Source organism: Carassius auratus, unplaced genomic scaffold (assembly GCF_003368295.1).
Source record: "Carassius auratus strain Wakin unplaced genomic scaffold, ASM336829v1 scaf_tig00040375, whole genome shotgun sequence".
Lineage (NCBI taxonomy): Eukaryota > Metazoa > Chordata > Actinopteri > Cypriniformes > Cyprinidae > Carassius > Carassius auratus.
Window position 1 is genome coordinate 15,554 of NW_020526588.1, and position 20,331 is coordinate 35,884.

The 20,331-nt window shown below is 41.2% G+C and overlaps 1 protein-coding gene across 1 annotated transcript; it reads left to right on the top strand.

The window, feature by feature from the left end:
• Positions 1-2,191: 2,191 nt before the first annotated feature.
• On the top strand, positions 2,192-17,385 carry LOC113084600 (B-cell receptor CD22-like). The gene is made up of 5 exons (XM_026254920.1): positions 2,192-2,227; positions 2,960-2,995; positions 3,332-3,604; positions 3,924-4,196; positions 17,008-17,385. The coding sequence occupies exons 1-5, from the start codon at positions 2,197-2,199 to the stop codon at positions 17,370-17,372; spliced, it is 978 nt and encodes a 325-aa protein (XP_026110705.1). The 5' UTR covers positions 2,192-2,196; the 3' UTR covers positions 17,373-17,385.
• The last annotated feature ends 2,946 nt before the right edge of the window (positions 17,386-20,331 follow it).

Consider the following 20,331-nt stretch of genomic DNA (forward strand, 5'->3'; position numbering starts at 1 on the left):
AGATGGAGGGATATAAAACCAGAGCGACGACAGTGAAGGACGAGAGAGGACCAGGCCTGGGCTTTAGTTTGTGTTTGCTTTTTATTTGTGCGCGTCAATCGTCCGTGAGGGGCTGACGCGCTGTTTTATGTTTATTTTGAGCATTAAAGTTTCATTTTGATTGTCTGCCGGTTCCCGCCTCCTTCTTCCCCATGATTAGGAAGTTTTATCGTTACACCGTGATTATGAAGTTTGTAGTGCATTACACCTAGTATCTATACTTCTCCCTGAGTAATGAATGTGAATACTTTTGACACCGGCACTTATATGAGGCAGGGCAACATGGAGCCTAGAGAATATCCCTAAAATGTGTCAAAATGCCCATTTTAGATTGTGTCACACAAGTGCAAACGTGAAACTCATCTTATACAACAGTTCATTAAGTAAGAAGTTAATATTGTGTCATTGTCTGTTTTGCCAACCAGAAGATGAAGACAAAACAGAACTGTTCATCTCAGAGCAACCCACAGCGGCATTTCATTTCTTTATCCATGTTTTGAACAAATGTGGTGTACCATATGCCGCATTGAACCACTGGCCATTGTGGCATTGGATTTGAAGTGGTGCTGCACAGACCGATCGGTGTGTGACATCAAAGTACCACGAGAGAGATTCAAAAGCACAAGGAGTCGTCTGCTCTCTAAGCTCTAGCGGTTCTTTGATGTCACACACCGATCGGTCTGATGATGATGATCCACTTCAAGTCGAACAAGCCTCATGATTCAATGAACCATTCATAAAGAACCATTTACTTCACTCCTGAATGAATCAGCCATTTGAACGAATCAAATGAATGAATAATGACTTGATGACTTAATCATTTACCACCACCTATTGGCAGTTTTAGTTTATTTTTTTGAGTAAAATTTCATTAAAGAAATAATTTCATTTTTTCATAGTAATAACAATAAAATTAAAAAAATAAATGAATATAGTTATAGTTCACCAACCGAAAATGACAATTCTGTCATCATTTACTCATGTGGTCCAAAAGAGGCTTTATGTAATCAATTTTACCAAACAAAATATTTCTTGCTTAACCTACTTTTTGTAATCTATGCTTGGTGCTTTAAACAACAATTACTTTAAATTATCTTTTGGGAGTAATTTCTCCAAATTTTATGTGTGATTAATTCGATAAATTAATCGCCACATCATGTAATTAATTAGATTGAACATTTTAATCACTTACCAGCCCTGGTAAGTATGCAGAATAGTTTTCTGTGAGGGGGATGGGCACAAAATCTGAATTTTAGACTGAGTGATAATTCTCCACGAGTGAACTGCGCTGTTTGTAAATGACGTAAATATGGTAAACAACAGGAGTTGAATGAACCACTACATCCTGTTAATGCATACTGAGATGAAACGACTGCAGATTGAATGGGGTCATGTATTTCACTTTTTTGTTTGTGCTTGAGGAAAAACATTGTTTGAATAAATTTGTGTCAATACACCTGTGTATTGTTGTATCACTGCTGTGTTGTCGAAAGCCTACAGTTCCTCACAGATTTCCATGTTTTTTGTTGTTAGTTTTTTTGTTTGTTTTTGTTTTTTGTTGTTGTTGTTTTTTATCATACGTGACCTGTGAAAATGATAATAAAATACTTATGACCTTTTACATGAAGAGACTGCTGAGGGTATTAAGAATAGGACTGCAATGATCTTCAAGAACTACACAGAAGAACATGACTTTGATCCCGTCTTGATATATGAATATTAAACTGTGTCCACAAATACAAATATAATCGAAACAAACTCAGCATCTATTTCAGGTCAGTGACATTAATCAGTGACGGACGAGCAGCAGTCGTTCATTAGTTTCTGCCGCTTCCATCATTCAATAAACACACCAGAATATCACTTATTGTCATAATGAAATTTAAGCTTATCAATTTGATATCATTCAAATATGAACATTTCTGTAGAAAACATTTTCTGAAAATATGTGACTAGATTATCAGTCAGGGCCTTCAGTAAGCATCTGTAAACTACATACCCTTAAAATATTATCAAAATATTTCTATAACACATGAGGTCATTTGCGTGTCTTTAATCTGTCTTGATGTTTCTAAAGATCTGACTGCAGTACTTTCAGGAAGTCTTGAGTCTTTAACACTTTCTGTGTCTTTAACCGTCTGTCGTCATTCAGTCAGTATGGAGCTCAGTCAACTTCCTCTCGTGCTCTGTGAGTATTATTATGTATTACTATGTATTTCAGTGCATGGTAATTGCTATTATATTATGTAACTAATAAAGTGTTTTAGTTTTCCTTGATTTATGTCTTTTCTTGTTGCTCTGAGTTTCAAATCCAGCTCCATGTTATATGAGTGAAAGATGAGTTTGAGAGAGGAAGAGAAAGTTAGTGTTATTTGTGAAAGAGAAATGTTCTCTGTTGTGATGTAGATCTGTGTGTGTGTTTGTTCAGTCATTCAGGTTTGTGCTGTTTAATGGTGTTTGTTGAATCAGTTCTGTTGGTTTGTTTTACAGTTTACTGTCCCTGATGCCTTAGTAGATGTTCACTATAGTACACAGTTACTAAAAGTGTATCTTTATCAGACTGTTTGCTTCAAGTTCCCTAAACAAGTTCAAGTTCTCTCTGCTGATGATGAAATCTATGAGACATCAAACAAATGTTTCTGTGTTTATCTGAACACACACACACATCTAGTCCCAGAACAATATCTTAATATGAGTTACTACTCATAACGGTCACTGTTTTCAGACTCTGGAAGGTTTTTACAGAAATACTCTTTCAGATGCCAATACATCTAGAAAAACAAGTTGAGAAACATTTGAAAGTAAAATTATGGCATTCCTTTAAACTTTCTTGTCAAAAGTATAAAAGAAAGTTGATCAGCTCTGTGTTCAGACTGTGATGAGTATTTTTTTTTTTTTTCTCTCTCTCTTTGTATTTTAGTGTTGATTTCACACATTCACTCTGGACACACTGAAGGTGAGTGAATTTGACTTATACATTTCATAACATATGGGTGATGTCTCGCTATTGGTTACAAACCAAATTAGAAAATAAACTATTTGATTATATACACACCTTTTTAAACAACTTTTATAAATGACCATTAGCAGTGAGCAAATACATAGCAAGTACTTTTACTTGCACAATGTGCAAATGATTTTGTAAGATACAAGTGACCACACCGCCCAACAACTACAGAGAACAACACTTCAGTCTTACCTTATTTAGCATGAATGTTTTACAGACAGGCAAATGTGTTCACACAGTAGAAACAGCACATTATTTTTATTGTAAATCATTTTTGTTGTACAGAAACACTTAAAGCCAAAGTGAGCATTAAACCTGCTGAACATGTATTCAGAGGAGAGACAGTCACTCTCAGATGTGACATTGATGGTGAAGGAGTCACTAGCTGGCAGTACAGCTGGTATAAAGATGATTCAAACAGGGTTTTCAGTGAACTACAGGAACACACATTCAGTCCTGTTACTGAGTCTGACGCAGGTAAATACTCCTGTTATGGAGCAGAGAGAGGAGGATCACGAACATCAAACATCAGTGATGAAGTTACACTGACAGTATCAGGTGAGTTTGATCATCTCTTCATACAGTATACACACACATATAACATGTTATTATTGAGTGATTTCTCAGTTTTAGATACCAGAGCAGTTTTAAGTGTTTCTCAACAGTGGATGAAAAAGTTTAAAATTTAAAAATGAAGATATTTATTTTAGAGTGCAGATGATGATTTCAATTACTAAACTCTCAATCATCAGTTACTGTAATCAAACCTGCTATTAACCTAAAGATTGTGGGTTTGAAACCCTCTTAAATTTGCATGTTTTATTTATTATATTATATAGCACATCATTTTTTATTGTGAATTGTTTTTATTGTACAGAAAAACCAAAAGTTAAAGTGAGTATTAAACCTGCTGAACATGTATTCAGAGGAGAGACAGTCACTCTCAGATGTGACATTGATGGTGAAGGAGTCACTAGCTGGCAGTACAGCTGGTATAAAGATGATTCAAACAGTGTTTTCAGTGAACTACAGGAACACACATTCAGTCCTGTTACTGAGTCTGATGCAGGTAAATACTCCTGTTATGGAGCAGAGAGAGGAGGATCACGAACATCAAACATCAGTGATACAGTTACACTGACAGTATCAGGTGAGTTTGATCATCTCTTCATACAGTATACACTCACGTATAACGTTATTAATGAGTGATTTCTCAGTTTTAGATACCAGAGCAGTTTTAAGTGTTTCTCAACAGTGGATGAAAAAGTTTAAGATTTAAAAATGCACTCTAAAAATGGCTGGGTTAAAAATAACCCAATTGGCAACCCATCGCTGGGTAAATATTGGACAGAACACGTGCTGGGTTAAAGTAACCCAGCATGCTGGTTTACACATTTTAACCCAGCATGCTGGGTTATTTAGAAAACCCAAGTTAGAGTCATTTTTACCATTTGTGGGTTTGCATTTTTATGATTCTGGGTTATTCTTGCTGGGTTATTCTCATAATTTCACTTTTGCTTAACAAAGCAATCATGGATTAATAAATAATGAAGAATACAGGTTATTTAGACTGTTAAAAAATAATTTTAATGCCATCTGACATTCAAAAATTTGTACCAATGACAAACAATATGGAATTTTCCCTTTTTTTTTGTTTCCAGCAAATGCAAAATAAAAATCACAGAATTACAGTTGCAATAGATAAAAAATTATAAAATTATTCCTGAATGACCTGTCTAGCTGTTTAACTATTACATTTTGACATGTTTAGCTATTTAAATACACAGTGAAATGACATTGACAATTAACATTCTTTAAATTTAAATGTTAAATCATTTAAAGATGTCCTTAAATTTATATCAAGTATATAAAGACTCATATGAAGGTAGATGTGCACTGCTTAGGGTAGTTCAACATATAGTTCACCCAAAAATGAAAATGCTGTCATTTATTACTCAACTTCATGTCGTTACAAACCCGTAAGACCTTCGTTCATCTTCAGAACACAAGTTAAGATATTTTCGATGAAATTCAAGAGGTTTCAGACCAGGGTGAATAATTAATGACAATTTTCATTTTTGGGTATACTATTGACAAACTCTTAAGTTCTGAAGCAAATATCTACACCTGAGAGCAGTGTACTCTGCTATAGAGCCTGTCTATGGAAGGACAATTTTCAAAAGGAATTGCAAATAATATTTTCAATTGCGTTTTCCACATGTGACACATTGTGACATAATCCAAACACAATTGCAAATCTTGAACAAAAACACTGTTTCAAAAACACTGAACAAAAATTAATGTTTCAGTTTTCATGACTTCACAGTGACTGCCAAATTTCAAATGGAAAAGCAAAGTCCGCTGACCAGACGAAACCAGTAGTTCAATTCCAGGCTGCAGCAAAGTCAGATTGTGCAGAATCATCTGTTTCCTGTGGTCTTGTCCTGGTGGTCCTCTGAGACAAGGTCTTTAGGCTCTAGTTGTCCTGGTCTCCACTGTCTTTCAGGGCAGTAGACGTCCTTTCTAGATGCTGATCCACCATCTGGTCTGGATACGTACTGGATCCGGGTGACTGCAGTGACCCTCTGGTCTGGATCTGGTGGCTACGGTGACCTTGGAATAAGAGAGAAACAGACTAATGTTAGCATAGATGCAACATAAGAACAAGTACATGAGGTGTTACTAATTACCATGTCTGTTTTTTCACTGTGTCGCACGTTACCTGCCAACACTCAAATGGAATCGCAATTACTTTAGCATCTGAATTTCCAATGCCTCACATGGAAAACTGTAAATTTTTGCCAGAGGTGGGACTATACTATGGAGAGTGTTTGTATTGGGAGGTGATGTCACTCAAAGACAATTGTGCCAAAATGCTTTGAACAATGGAGGTTAAGGCACTACTAAAGGCAGCTGCCGCTCCGAGAGATGTGTGTTAAAGAACAGACAGTGCAACCCGGATCTCCTTATATTCTTGGCACCTTACACAATAAATAATTATGTGATTTTTACCCCAAATGCAGCTACTATCTCCTGCTAACCACATGGTACTATTGGTCTATATTCACCATTAACCAAATGCTTTTCACCTGAGGTATAAAATGTAGCGTAAGATGGAAATAGGTAAATAAGAGTAGAACTGCAATGTTGTTTTGCTGATGTGCATCAGAGTGCAAACAGCGAGAGATTTCACGAGTTCACATCTACGTATATTAATACCGTAAGTTTATGCGTATTTGGCGTGCTGTCCGGGTGGAGGGCTCCGAGCTCGGGATGTGGCCCGAACCCAGAGTACTCCCCCCGGTTGTGGTAAGAGTAGATGGATCTATAAGTGAGGAGAAATGGGGTGGAGGAGGGATGCTGAAACTGTCAATGAACAGAGATAGGTTCTGCTGTTATTTATACCTTGTCATGAGTTGATAACTGATTGGTCTCCACTTGTGTTAATCAGGTTAATGAACTGCGACTGTTCCTCCCGAACTTTGTTATAAAACAGCATTTCACGAGTTCACATCTACGTATATTAATACCGTAAGTTTATGCGTATTTGGCGTGCTGTCCGGGTGGAGGGCTCCGAGCTCGGGATGTGGCCCGAACCCAGAGTACTCCCCCCAAAAACAAGAGAGCAAAAGGACAGCCGCCAGACTACGAACCCCCCAAAACGCAGAGATTTGGCGGGCTGACGTTTTTAGAAGTATGGTCGTTTGACCAGGAGATCTTGCATTGCCTCTGGCAGAAGTAGAGGAGCAGGCAGGTCCTGTTGGTTAATAGTTGAGGAAGAAGCAGTTACGGTGTCGGGAAGACGGGCTCCACCGTCTGCCTGCGAGGTGTAATGATATATTGACTAGATGCGTAATGTATCCGCTGGGAGGCTGAGGCTCGCTGGACAGATAGAGGAAACAAATTATATTCCTGCATCCGCTGGAAGACTGGCTCGCTGGATGAAGAACAGAAAGAGATGGATGCATACTGCGTCCACTGGGAGACTGAGGCTCGCTGGACGGGTAGAGGAATGAATAGGTATTTACCGCGTCCGCTGGGACACTAGTGCTCGTTGGACAGACAGAGGAAACCAATAGATATTACTGCGTCCGCTGGGAGACTGAGGCTCGCTGGACACATATGGGAGACGAATTATGTCCCTGCGTCCGCTGGAAGACTGGGCTTGCTGGACGAAGAACAGGAAGAGATGGATGCATACTGCGTCCGCTGAGGGACTAGTGCTCGCTGGACAGGCAGAGGAAAAAATATGTATTTACGGTGTCCCCTTGGAGACTGAGGCCCAATGGACAGGTAGAAGGAATTAGATAATTACTGCATCCGCTGAGAGACTAGCGCTCGCTGGACGGACAGGGAAATCAATGGATATTTCTGCATCCACTGCGAGACTAGTGCTCGCTGGACAAACAGTGGAAAAATAGATGTTATTGAGTCCGCTGTGAGACTAGTGCTCGCGGACTGATAGAGAAGACAAATAGGTATTTTCTGTGTCCGCTGGGAGACTGAGGCTCGCTGGACGGACAGTGGAATGAATAAATATTTACTGCGTCCGCTGAGAGACTGGTGCTCGCTGGACGGACAGTGGAAACAAATAAATATTTACTGCGTCCGCTGAGAGACTCATGCTCACTGGACGGAAAGTGGAAACGGATGAATATTTACTGCGTCCGCTGAGAGACTAGTGCTCGCTGGACGGACAGTGGAAACGGATAAATATACTAGTGCTCGCTGGACGGACAGTGGAACGGATAAATATTTACTGCGTCCGCTGAGAGACTAGTGCTCGCTGGATGGACTTACTGCGTCCGCTGAGAGACTGGTGCTCGCTGGACGGGCAGTGGAAACGGATAAATATTTACTGCGTCCGCTGAGAGACTGGTGCTCGCTGGACGGGCAGTGGAAACGGATAAATATTTACTGCGTCCGCTGAGAGACTGGTGCTCGCTGGACGGACAGTGGAAACAAATTATATTTACTGCGTCCGTTGAGAGACTCGTGCTCGCTGGACGGACGGTGGAAACAAATTATATTTACTGCGTCCGTTGAGAGACTCGTGCTCGCTGGACGGACGGTGGAAACGAATAAATATTTACTGCGTCCGCTGAGAGACTCGTTCTCGCTGGACGGACGGTGGAAACGGATAAATATTTACTGCGTCCGCTGAGAGACTCGTGCTCGCTGGACGGGCAGTGGAAACAAATAAATATTTACTGCGTCCGCTGAGAGACTCGTGCTCGCTGGACGGGCAGTGGAAACAAATAAATATTTACTGCGTCCGCTGAGAGACTGGTGCTCGCTGGACGGACAGTGGAAACAAATTATATTTACTGCGTCCGTTGAGAGACTCGTGCTCGCTGGACGGACGGTGGAAACGAATAAATATTTACTGCGTCCGCTGAGAGACTCGTTCTCGCTGGACGGACGGTGGAAACGGATAAATATTTACTGCGTCCGCTGAGAGACTCGTGCTCGCTGGACGGGCAGTGGAAACAAATAAATATTTACTGCGTCCGCTGAGAGACTCGTGCTCGCTGGACGGGCAGTGGAAACAAATAAATATTTACTGCGTCCGCTGAGAGACTCGTTCTCGCTGGACGGACGGTGGAAACGGATAAATATTTACTGCGTCCGCTGAGAGACTCGTGCTCGCTGGACGGACAGTGGAAACAAATAAATATTTACTGCGTCCGCTGAGAGACTCGTGCTCGCTGGACGGACGGTGGAAACAAATAAATATTTACTGCGTCCGCTGAGAGACTGGTGCTCGCTGGACGGACAGTGGAAACAAATAAATATTTACTGCGTCCGCTGAGAGACTCGTGCTCGCTGGACGGGCAGTGGAAACGAATAAATATTTACTGCGTCCGCTGAGAGACTGGTGCTCGCTGGACGGACAGTGGAAACGAATAAATATTTACTGCGTCCGCTGAGAGACTCGTGCTCGCTGGACGGGCAGTGGAAACGAATAAATATTTACTGCGTCCGCTGAGAGACTGGTGCTCGCTGGACGGACAGTGGAAACGAATAAATATTTACTGCGTCCGCTGAGAGACTGGTGCTCGCTGGACGGGCAGTGGAAACGGATAAATATTTACTGCGTCCGCTGAGAGACTGGTGCTCGCTGGACGGGCAGTGGAAACGGATAAATATTTACTGCGTCCGCTGAGAGACTGGTGCTCGCTGGACGGACAGTGGAAACGGATAAATATTTACTGCGTCCGCTGAGAGACTGGTGCTCGCTGGACGGACAGTGGAAACGGATAAATATTTACTGCGTCCGCTGAGAGACTGGAGCTCGCTGGACGGGCAGTGGAAACGGATAAATATTTACTGCGTCTGCTGAGAGACTCTTAAATTAAATTTTTTTTTTTTTATTATGTTTGAAAACGGCGTATTGTGCAGAGGCTAATGCGACTGGGAATGTGGGGCATCAAAGCTGATCATAAACCCTTGTTGAAATTCACGTCGCTTATTGTGAAAACTGAACAGCTTATTTCAGTGAAATGGCTTAACATGATGACTTTTTTTTTTTTTTTTTTTTGTGTATCTGGGGGAGGTACAGAAAAGGCTCCTGCGGGAGCAGACACTGCTGTGGCAGTGAGGAGATATGAAAGGGGCTCCTGCGGGAGCAGACACTACTGCGGCAGTGAGGAGATACAAAAGGGGCTCCTGCGGGAGCAGACACTGCTGCGGCAGTGAGGAGATACGAAAGGGGCTCCTGCGGGAGCAGACACTGCTGCGGCAGTGAGGAGATACGAAAGGGGCTCCTGCGGGAGCAGACACTGCTGCGGCAGTGAGGAGATACGGAAAAGGCTCCTGCGGGAGCAGGCACTGCTGCGGCAATGGGGAGATATGGAAAAGGCTCCTGTGGAAGCAGCTCTGCATTTAACCCATCCAAGTGCACACACGGCAGTGAACGCGCACACACCGTGAACGCACACCCGGAGCAGTGGGCAACCATTTATGCTGCGGTGCCCAGGGTGCAGCTGGGGGTTCGGTGCCCTGCTCAAGGACACCTCAGTCATGGCATGGCCGGGCCGTGACTCGAACCCACAACCCTAGGGTTAGGAGTCCACTCTCTAACCACTGGGCCCTGAGTTCCCCCTCCTTGACTGTGGGAAGAGTAGGCAGGTTAGTAACATTTTCAACCTTTGTTCATTTTCAACCAATGTGGAGGAAGTTTTTTTTTTTTTTTTTTTTTTTTTTTTTGTGTATCTGGGGGAGGTACAGAAAAGGCTCCTGCGGGAGCAGACACTGCTGTGGCAGTGAGGAGATATGAAAGGGGCTCCTGCGGGAGCAGACACTACTGCGGCAGTGAGGAGATACAAAAGGGGCTCCTGCGGGAGCAGACACTGCTGCGGCAGTGAGGAGATACGAAAGGGGCTCCTGCGGGAGCAGACACTGCTGCGGCAGTGAGGAGATACGAAAGGGGCTCCTGCGGGAGCAGACACTGCTGCGGCAGTGAGGAGATACGGAAAAGGCTCCTGCGGGAGCAGGCACTGCTGCGGCAATGGGGAGATATGGAAAAGGCTCCTGTGGAAGCAGCTCTGCATTTAACCCATCCAAGTGCACACACGGCAGTGAACGCGCACACACCGTGAACGCACACCCGGAGCAGTGGGCAACCATTTATGCTGCGGTGCCCAGGGTGCAGCTGGGGGTTCGGTGCCCTGCTCAAGGACACCTCAGTCATGGCATGGCCGGGCCGTGACTCGAACCCACAACCCTAGGGTTAGGAGTCCACTCTCTAACCACTGGGCCCTGAGTTCCCCCTCCTTGACTGTGGGAAGAGTAGGCAGGTTAGTAACATTTTCAACCTTTGTTCATTTTCAACCAATGTGGAGGAAGTTTTTTTTTTTTTTTTTTTTTTTACAGTATAAAATAAGAGGCAAAAAATTATTTTACTATTGTAAATATGGGTTTATGACAGCATTTATAATTAAACCACGGTAGCCATAAATTTACCGTTGTCTGAGACGTCTTGAAATGTTCTTTAGCATCATGACCATAGAATGTAGTTATTGTTCTGCAAGGTTTAGCATGGTTTCCAGAGATCTGGAGCTGATTCTGGGTAGCTCGGTGGTTTGTGACTGTTGTCTCGTGGCGCGCTGTCTTTTAAGGGGCCGTTCACCCATCACGTCTTTTTTTTTTTTTTTTTTTTTTTTTTTTTCTTCCTTCTCAGGCGCGTCCGCTCCGCATAGAGTTGAAAACATCTCAACTTTTCAGAATGCCGCAGCGCAAGAATATCAGACCTGAACCAGGAAGTTGGTCACCAGATCACGGGGTAACCAGTTAAATTGCATGGAGACACCCGAGAGCGCTCGCTCATCGCAGTTGTGCTGCCGTGGTACACCATATCGGTTTTGCAAAGGGAACAAAGAGACGTTTTATTTGTCCTCTGTTTAAAGTATTCTCATACTTTTAATAACAGTGGTCTCGGTTTGTGATAGAATGCAACTTCTTCATTCACTGTATGCCATTATGCGAGATGTAAACAGTGTGACGCGTCCACGCATTGCACGCGCGTCGACGTATTTTTTTTTTTTTTTTTTTCTCTCGACGTAAGCGATGATGTCGACGCGTCGTTGCAGCACTAATTAGTGGTGGAAATTATGATTCTTTCTAGAGATTCGTTCATTTTTGGTTCATTCAACAATGATTAGTTCGGAGATAATTTCTTCGTTTTACACAGAATATGCCAGCAGGTGGCAAAAGAATGTATTATGTGTTATGTCTTACGTCAACGAACGCATTCACTTGTTACAAAAACTGATCTGGCTTTATTAAAATGTGTGTATAATCGCGTTCAATATATGAAGTCTAATTGAGTTGTTCAGATGAACAAAGCACAGGGTTTCTTGCCTATTTAGCATTTTAATTGTTTGGTCAGACAGTTTGTATATTATATACTCACATCCATAAATCGGGGATTAACCTTTCTTTTACGGTCTATGGATTAAACGTGGAGTTGCTAAATATCAAAACGAGCGTATGTGCACAGTACTGTACCTATAACTGCGCTTTGCATTTTCGAGATTGACATGCTAAAATAGCAGATTAACCCAGTTTACTCTAATTCATTTTGTTCGCGAACAAGATAAGCTATGTGCCAGTTCATTTAATTCACAAACGACATGTATCCGTTCATTCAGTTCGTTCACGAATGACAAGTGTGCCAGTTCAGTCATTTCACTCACGAACGATAAGATCTCTAGATCTAGTTCAGACTCATATGAAACTCGTTCATTGAAGGGCGTATTCGTTACTACATTCAACAAATCACATACTCTGTCACATCTCATACTCGAAGGCTATCGGCTCGATGTTGAGTAATTCTTTGACAGGATGAAACGGTTGTTACCCGGTTCACTGAGCTGCGCATGCGCTGCTTAAAGCGCCGCGCTGCTATGAAGGGAGGAACTTTACTGAACGAGAAATATGAGTCCGTGGATAACATGAACGATTTGTTCGCCTAAAAGATTCGTTCACCTAAAAGATTCGTTCAAAAAGAACGATTCGTTTACGAACGACACATCACTAGCACTAATGGATACATCTGGAACACTGGTTTCACGTTGTAGTATAGACTGTGGAAACAGAGGCTTCTGAAAACTATGGGAATCATTATGCAATGAAAATCATTATGTCTGTAAAACATACCATAGACATGATTATGGCAATAACGTTAATTGCAGTTATGTGCTATTCACTTACAAGCAGTTCTAACGATATTTACTTGCATGCTTTCATATTACGGTCCTAGAAAAACTCAGAATTTACTCACACTGCTGTCCTGCGGCAAAACGAGGGTATAATGATCACGCCAGTAGATGGTGAAATATGTCCCCAAGAAAATTGGTCCTGCCAGAATAATTGCATGAAACTTGTCTGTAAAACCTCAGTGAGGTTTAAACATGCACGGTAAGGCAGATGATATCTTTGGACATTTCAGTGTGGATGATGACTACCTCATGGCCTGATTTAACAAACTTTAAGCCTCCTTTCCACAGCACGCGACATTTGTACACGATTGTCGCATTTCTCCCTCTCGCGGCAGGCGTGCTTAACTTTCAAACTGGTCGTGCAGTAGCCCTAACTGTTACCTTGACATGTTCACCATGGTAAAGTTAATAATTTGAATGAATATAATGTATAATGTATGAATACATCGTCACAAATCAGATTACCCCCTAAATAAAAACAGCAGGTTTTATGGGGCTAATCACGTAAATAATGGTTTAATAATTATTTCTGCCATAATTATTATGAACCACCATTTTACATAAATGATGTTGAAGAATAATGTCAAGGTTAACAAAATATAGGTAATTCTGACCTCGCACCGAAAGATCACATCCGGTCGGGCGTTTGCACACGGCCTGGTCCAGAAGTTTAAATATTTGAACGCATCCGAGGCTCAATTTGGATCTGAATTTCCACATACATATGTGATCGGAACTCCACGCGGCTCTCGCACTACTTCTGGCCGCAAACCTGTATTTACCGTCTTCATCTGAAAATGTATTGATTTATGACGCAGGAGGCGGCCTCAAACTTCGCCTCGGCCGGTAAAAGCCACGGTGAAAGGCTGAGCCGCTGCGGGAAGTGAAAGAGGCTTGCTGCAGTAAGAACTGAGGAGCGGGCTGGTTGAATGCCTGCTAGTGCTGCGATTCCAGCGCTCAAAGAGAGCCCGGTCTTGATCGGATCAATTGTGGTGTCAAGCGAAGCAAGCTTGAACTTTGCACGGTCTTTTGGCCACGACGTGTGGCTTGGCACGAAGAGCAGCTGTCGCGATGACGTTTGATGGTGCTCAACGGCCGTGTTTAATGATCATGGTCAGCAAAGTAGCATATCTGAAAAATCACCGGTATGGGTCTCCTTGTTGGAAGGAAGATTTCGTCTGTGATAAGATGACAGACAGCGCGAACCGGGATGCTGAAACTGTCAATGAACAGAGATAGGTTCTGCTGTTATTTATACCTTGTCATGAGTTGATTACTGATTGGTCTCCACTTGTGTTAATCAGGTTAATGAACTGCGACTGTTCCTCCCGAACTTTGTTATAAAACAGCATTTAGTCCCACCCTTGACACAAATTGACAGCTTTCTGTGGAAGGCATCTGACATTCAAATGCTTTTCAATTGCGTTTGGACTATGTCACAATGTATGCGTCCACATGTGGAAAAATGCAATTAAATATACAATTTGCAATTCCTTTTGAAAATTGTCCAGAATATCCTTACCTGTCCATTGATTATGATCAATGCCTGAGAGATCTGCTGGCATTTTTAAATCGCCACAACAATTGGATGGGGTTTTGTGTATGCTCGGTTAAAGAATTCCATGTTTGTTCCAACCTTTAAAATAAAGTAAAATAAAAAATAAAAAATGTTTTTAATAACAGTGATTCAGTTCAATTAACTGTGTGAAGTTCATCATGAAATTGAGTCCATCATGTTTTTGAGTTAAATTCACCTATGAGTTGGTCTACAGAAGCAGAGTACGCTCTAGTGATTGGCTGAAAGGTGTGCTTTCAAACTGTCTAATCAATGGGATGTTCCAGTCATTATAAATCACAGTTTTATGTTAATATCCTGGCTTTATCAAACACACAGTCACTGGGACAGTAAGGGAGATCACACTGAATGCGCGCACACAGACATTTCTATGACAAGTCACACAGGTACTGGGTTACTCCGCAGCTTTAAAACAGTCCATATATAAACACTAATAGGTGTACCAAAGTGATAAGGACAAGTCAAAAACACGATCTGGATGTTTATGATGTTTACGCTCATAAATTATGTACATTCTGAACACAAAGTTACTAAGTGCAGCTTTAACTATAGCACGAAATAAAAATATATATGCGTTTAAATTACGTGAGGGTTAACGTTAAGTTAGTTGATTATCACAGACAAACAATAGAGGGTTTTCACCGACTTCACGTTCTGGGCGGTAACCCGGATGCGCGGCCATTGTGGAGGTAATCGGTGTAAAAAACTGAATGGAGTACAATGGAGTATAGTGCGCTTTGGATACTTTAAGTGAATGTAGCCATGTCTAAACAACCGAAAAGTTCAACAAAACGTGCCCAAGATGCAAAGGCATATAGGGAAGGACTTGGACCACAAAAAAAGGTGCGATATTTCGAGAAATTACAATTTATTGGCGGTGCAGATCCCTACGAGTTAGCTCCCTCTTCTTGGATCCGTGACGACCCGGTGATTCTTCCTTCAGTTGCATATCCCGATATAGTCAACTACCTGGTTTTCTCGCCGAGCCCATACACAGCGGAAGACCTTAAATCCTACAAGGGTTTGGAGGCTTATAACCAGATGGTGTGTGGATGGGTGAGGGAGACGCAGTACCAAGTTATCAACGACCGTTGTATTGTGAAGGCCAAAGTAAGTAATGCAATAACGTCTTTAATCAACCTATACTTAACTGTATGATATCACTGCGATACTCAAGGTGTAGCCAAGTGACTCTCAATCATGTTATTTTTTTTTTTTCATTTGAAAGACTCCCAGTTTGCTATCTACACTGTACACTATCTGAGTTAGTTTCATAGTATTTTATTCTATCATATAAATGCACATATACAATCTGACACCCCAAAAAACCACACACTATTATTCTCAATCTGTCTTATTAGTACAACCTGAAACACAGCAATAATTAACCATTTTCCTTGACGACGTTCGGGATATACTTCAGTGCCCGTGCTTTGTTGTGATGCGGAGTGCCTCCAACATGGCCGACTTCCGGTCTGATGACGCGCCGTGAAAACCCTCTATTATGTAAAATGAATAATAAACAAGAACTTACCGTTAGACGCCTCAATAAGACTGCACTCGAAGAGTTTTTCTCTCACAAATGTATCCATGTGCTTTTCTGACAGGAAAAAAAAAGTGAATTATAATATGTATGTAAAAAGACTTTATAAACCACACAAGCATCAAATCACCTCACTAACGCGGCCTACGTCACTCGCTGTGCGTGCGCGCACTTTGAAATGCCCTGAGACGTCGATTCTTTTCCGGGAATCACTTTGTTCGAGAATTACTGATTCTGAACCGGTTTATTTGAACTGGATCGTCGGTTCTATTAGACCTGCGGTCCGACTATATTGTACGTAATTTGTATGATTTACATGTCGATATGGACAACTGCAGGCGTTTACATTAGAGCAGAAAGTCGTATTCACTTTTTGAACTCATTTGACTCACTTAAATGTCAAATTCGCTTTTCAGTGTCAGAAACCACTTTTTCCTCTATTTTCACAGGTATTCGCATATTTCAGCCATCCGTCACTGTCTGAAACTTAATAAAACTGTATTAATCTGTCGTCTCAGATACCTTAACACGATTATGCGAGTCAAGTAACGTAGGTTGGCCGTTTGAGGTAAACAGTTCATCATTTAACGTAAATAATGTTGGCATGTAGACGTTTAACAGTATTGTTGCCGCAAAAAAAGTTATAATTCTGCCAATTTAAAATAATTATTAAAGAAAAAATTAAATAAACTTACCTTAAAACAGTTGAAAGCCATGGCTTTGCCCCGTTGTTCTTCCAAAATGACAGTTGGGGAGCGATTTAAACATCTTCAAGGCGCGTTAAACAACACAGCGACGCAACCCAGCAGGTTTAACCCAACACCTGGTAAACTACCCAAAAGTGTTTAAAAAGAAATAAAATAACCCAACAAAAAGACCCAACATACCCAACCCAGCATTTTGGGTTAAAAAATAACCCAGCCGTTTTTAGAGTGTGAAGATATTGATTTCAGAGTGCAGATGATGATTTCAATTACTAAACTCTCAATCATCAGTTACTGTAATCAAACCTGCTTTTAACCTAAAGATTGTGGGTTTGAAACCCTCTTCAATTTGCATGTTTTATTTATTATATTATATAGCACATCATTTTTTATTGTGAATTGTTGTTATTGTACAGGAAGACCAAAAGTCAAAGTGAGTATTAAACCTGCTGAACATGTATTCAGAGGAGAGACAGTCACTCTCAGATGTGTCATTGATGGTGAAGGAGTCACTAGCTGGCGGTACAGCTGGTATAAAGATGGTTCACTCTACAGCTCCAATGAACTACAGGAACACACATTCAGTCCTGTTGCTGAGTCTGTCGCAGGTAAATACTCCTGTAATGGAGCAGAAAGAGGAGGATCACGCACCTCACAATACAGTGATGAAGTTACACTGAAAGTATCAGGTGAGTTTGATCATCTTGTCATATACACACAAGTTAAAAATGCTGATAAGAGTGACTCCTTAACCCTTAAGTGTTGTTTGGGATCTTTTTGACCACAAATGACATTTGCTGAGATAATAAAAAAAAAAATATAAACTTTATCTACATGGCATGAGACTTTGTACGGTTGCCAACACTTTATAAAAAAAATAAAAAAATAAAAAAATAAAACACTGGATTAATATCTTGCTGTATGTTAGTGTGGGGAAAAAAAATCACACTCAGGATATTTAGGGTCACTCTGAAATGAATGGGTTAATGATAAAATCGATACTTTTTCTTTTTAATTTGTCTAATAAAATCACTAAATCCACCACTACGCACAACTGAACTACATCACATCTGTGGTGGAGGAAAAACCCACACAACCCCCACTCCATGACCATAAAACCAATAAAACCCACTCATAAGACAAATTAGACAAATATGCGGAAGATCCGTGGCCCTGCTCAATCAATCGTCTATGTGCAGTGTTGGGACAGTAACACTGAGCATCGCGTTAGTACAGTCAGGCCACGTTAGTCACACTTGCATCAGCCAACAGTCAGCTGTTCCTGACGTGTACCAATCCAGTCTTGACACCTATCACATGTGGTCTATTTAAATTCCAATTCTTCAGTGTCTCTTCCATCGCATCACTGCTTGCAATTAACTCCCTCCTCCAAACTCAACTCCACCAACTGAACCTGTAATCCGATCTAACTTTGTTCTTTCTTTACAGTCTCTTCATTTGAAGCAGTGTTTACAACTCATGTAATTATGTATGCTTATAATGGTTCTATTCTGTACCCCGGTAATGGTTCTATTCTGTAATCACTCCGCCCAAGTAGCCACTCCGCCCAAGTAACGTAAGCTGTGCTCCTACGCCTAGCGAGAATATAGTTCCCAGTATTTATACGATTAAAAATGGGCTCTGTCTCATATAGCCTTGTTATTTGTACACTCTGTGACTATACAGATCACAACAAGTAAATAGGAAAATGTTTGCATTATTTTGCACTTATTGGGATTACTATGCTACCATTATCCATTTACATCCAGTCTTTGTGCTAAGCTAGGCTAGCGGTGGGTGTGTCGAATAACACTTACAGAACGCACAGAAATGAAAAAAAAAGGTATGTATGGACTTATCTAACTCCGGGATACTGGGGGATACTGTGAATAAGCTAAAGTCCCAAAAAGTCGGAGTGTTCCTTTAAGGTGTAAAATTTACACTTAATGTATATCTACCCATGTTTACATATGCTGTTTAGTTTTTAAAGTTTATATGCTTAAGGATGCACATTATATATGTATATTGTTTTACAGTACTGAGTACAGCTTTATATCCTATTTGTTCAAAATCACTTAACTTGTATAATTGTATTTTTCCTTTACTTTGTTAAAACCACATGCATATCCACATGACCATGCACAAGTTTGTATAGACCAATGGCTGTCCGTACCAATGTAACCAGTAGACTTGATGGACATTAAAGTAAATTAACTGGAGTTCCTGTCTCTGGGTCCTTACCGGCACTCCATGGTGATGACCAAGTATATCTAAGAATCTGCACACCTTCCCTTCATGAGCTGTTTAGTAATGCTCTAGAGTAATCTGGCGGTTGTAGTGCTTTTTACAATACAAATCATTACAAAGCAACTTTACAGAAAATTATGTTTCATATATATATATATATATGTGTGTGTGTGTGTGTGTGTGTGTGTGTGTGTACAATCCATCAAGCACATCTCACCAGCAAACATACACTCATTCACATCCTTCTCTTCACTATCTGAGGCAGAAGTCTCCAAACTCATCATTTCTGATTATCATACTACCTATCATACTACTTGTCCGCTTGATCCTATTCCATCTCATTTCCTTCAAGCCAGTTCTCCTGCAGTTGTACCTGCACTCACTCACATCTTTAACATATCCCTCCACACTGGTGTTTTTCCCTCAACATTTAGACAGGCTCGTATAACTCCACTACTTAAGAAACCCACCCTCAACACAACTCTTTTAGAGAACTAATGACCAGTTGGCTTCTTCCTTTCATTGCAAGATCACTTGAACAAGCTGTGTTCAACAAAGTCTCTGCCTTTCTCAAACAGAACAACCTCCTTGACAGCAACCAATCTGGCTTCAGAAGTGGACATTCAACTGAGACTGCCTTGCTCTCAGTTGTTGATGCCCTAAGACTGGCAAGAGCTGAATTCAAATCTTCAATACTTATCTTGCTTAATCTGCCTTCTGCTTTTGACACTGTTAACCACCAGATCCTCCTGTTAACCCTACTGGCAAAGGGTATCTCAGGAACTGCACTCCAGTGGTTTGAGTCTTAAGCCCCGTTCACACCAAGAATGATAACTAAAAACATAACTATAAAGATAACGATGTTAGTGTCCACACCAGTGAACGATATTGTCTGTTTATTCTGAGCACACGTGCGTCTGCCACTTTAAATCCTCGAGCTCGTTATAGCAGGGTGGATTCTGATTGGATGTCAATGTTTGTATGGTTCATCATACCGTTTCTCTATGCCTTTATCGTTATAGTTGTAGTGTGGACTCTGCTATTCTTTAATATTGAGAACGATTTTTAGAACTATATCTTTATAGTTATCTTTATAGTTATCGTGCTTGGTGTGAACGGGCCTTTACAGATAGGTCAGATAGGTCCTTCAGAGTATCTTGGAGAGGTGAGGTGTCCAAGTCGCAACATCTCACTACTGGGATGCCACAGGGCTCAGTTCTTGGACCACTTCTCTTCTATGTCTACATGGCATCATTAGGTTCTGTCATTCAGAAACATGGCACATAACACTGCTATGCTGATGACACTCAACTCTACCTCTCATTCCATCCTGATGATCCGACAGTAGCTGCTTGCATATCAGCTTGTCTAACAGACATTTCTTGCGCTATGAATGACCATCACTTTCAACTCAACCTTGCCAAGACAGAACTGCTTGTGGTTCCAGCAAACCCATTGTTTCATCACAATTTCATTATCCAGTTGGGCTTCAA

Bases quoted from the DNA above. Each gene is read 5' to 3' on its own strand.
- LOC113084600 (XM_026254920.1), top strand. From the start codon at position 2,197: ATGGAGCTCAGTCAACTTCCTCTCGTGCTCT. The intron at 2,228-2,959 runs GTGAGTATTATT...TTTGTATTTTAG, and splicing joins TCAACTTCCTCTCGTGCTCT to TGTTGATTTCACACATTCAC. The intron at 3,605-3,923 runs GTGAGTTTGATC...TTTATTGTACAG, and splicing joins AGTTACACTGACAGTATCAG to AAAAACCAAAAGTTAAAGTG.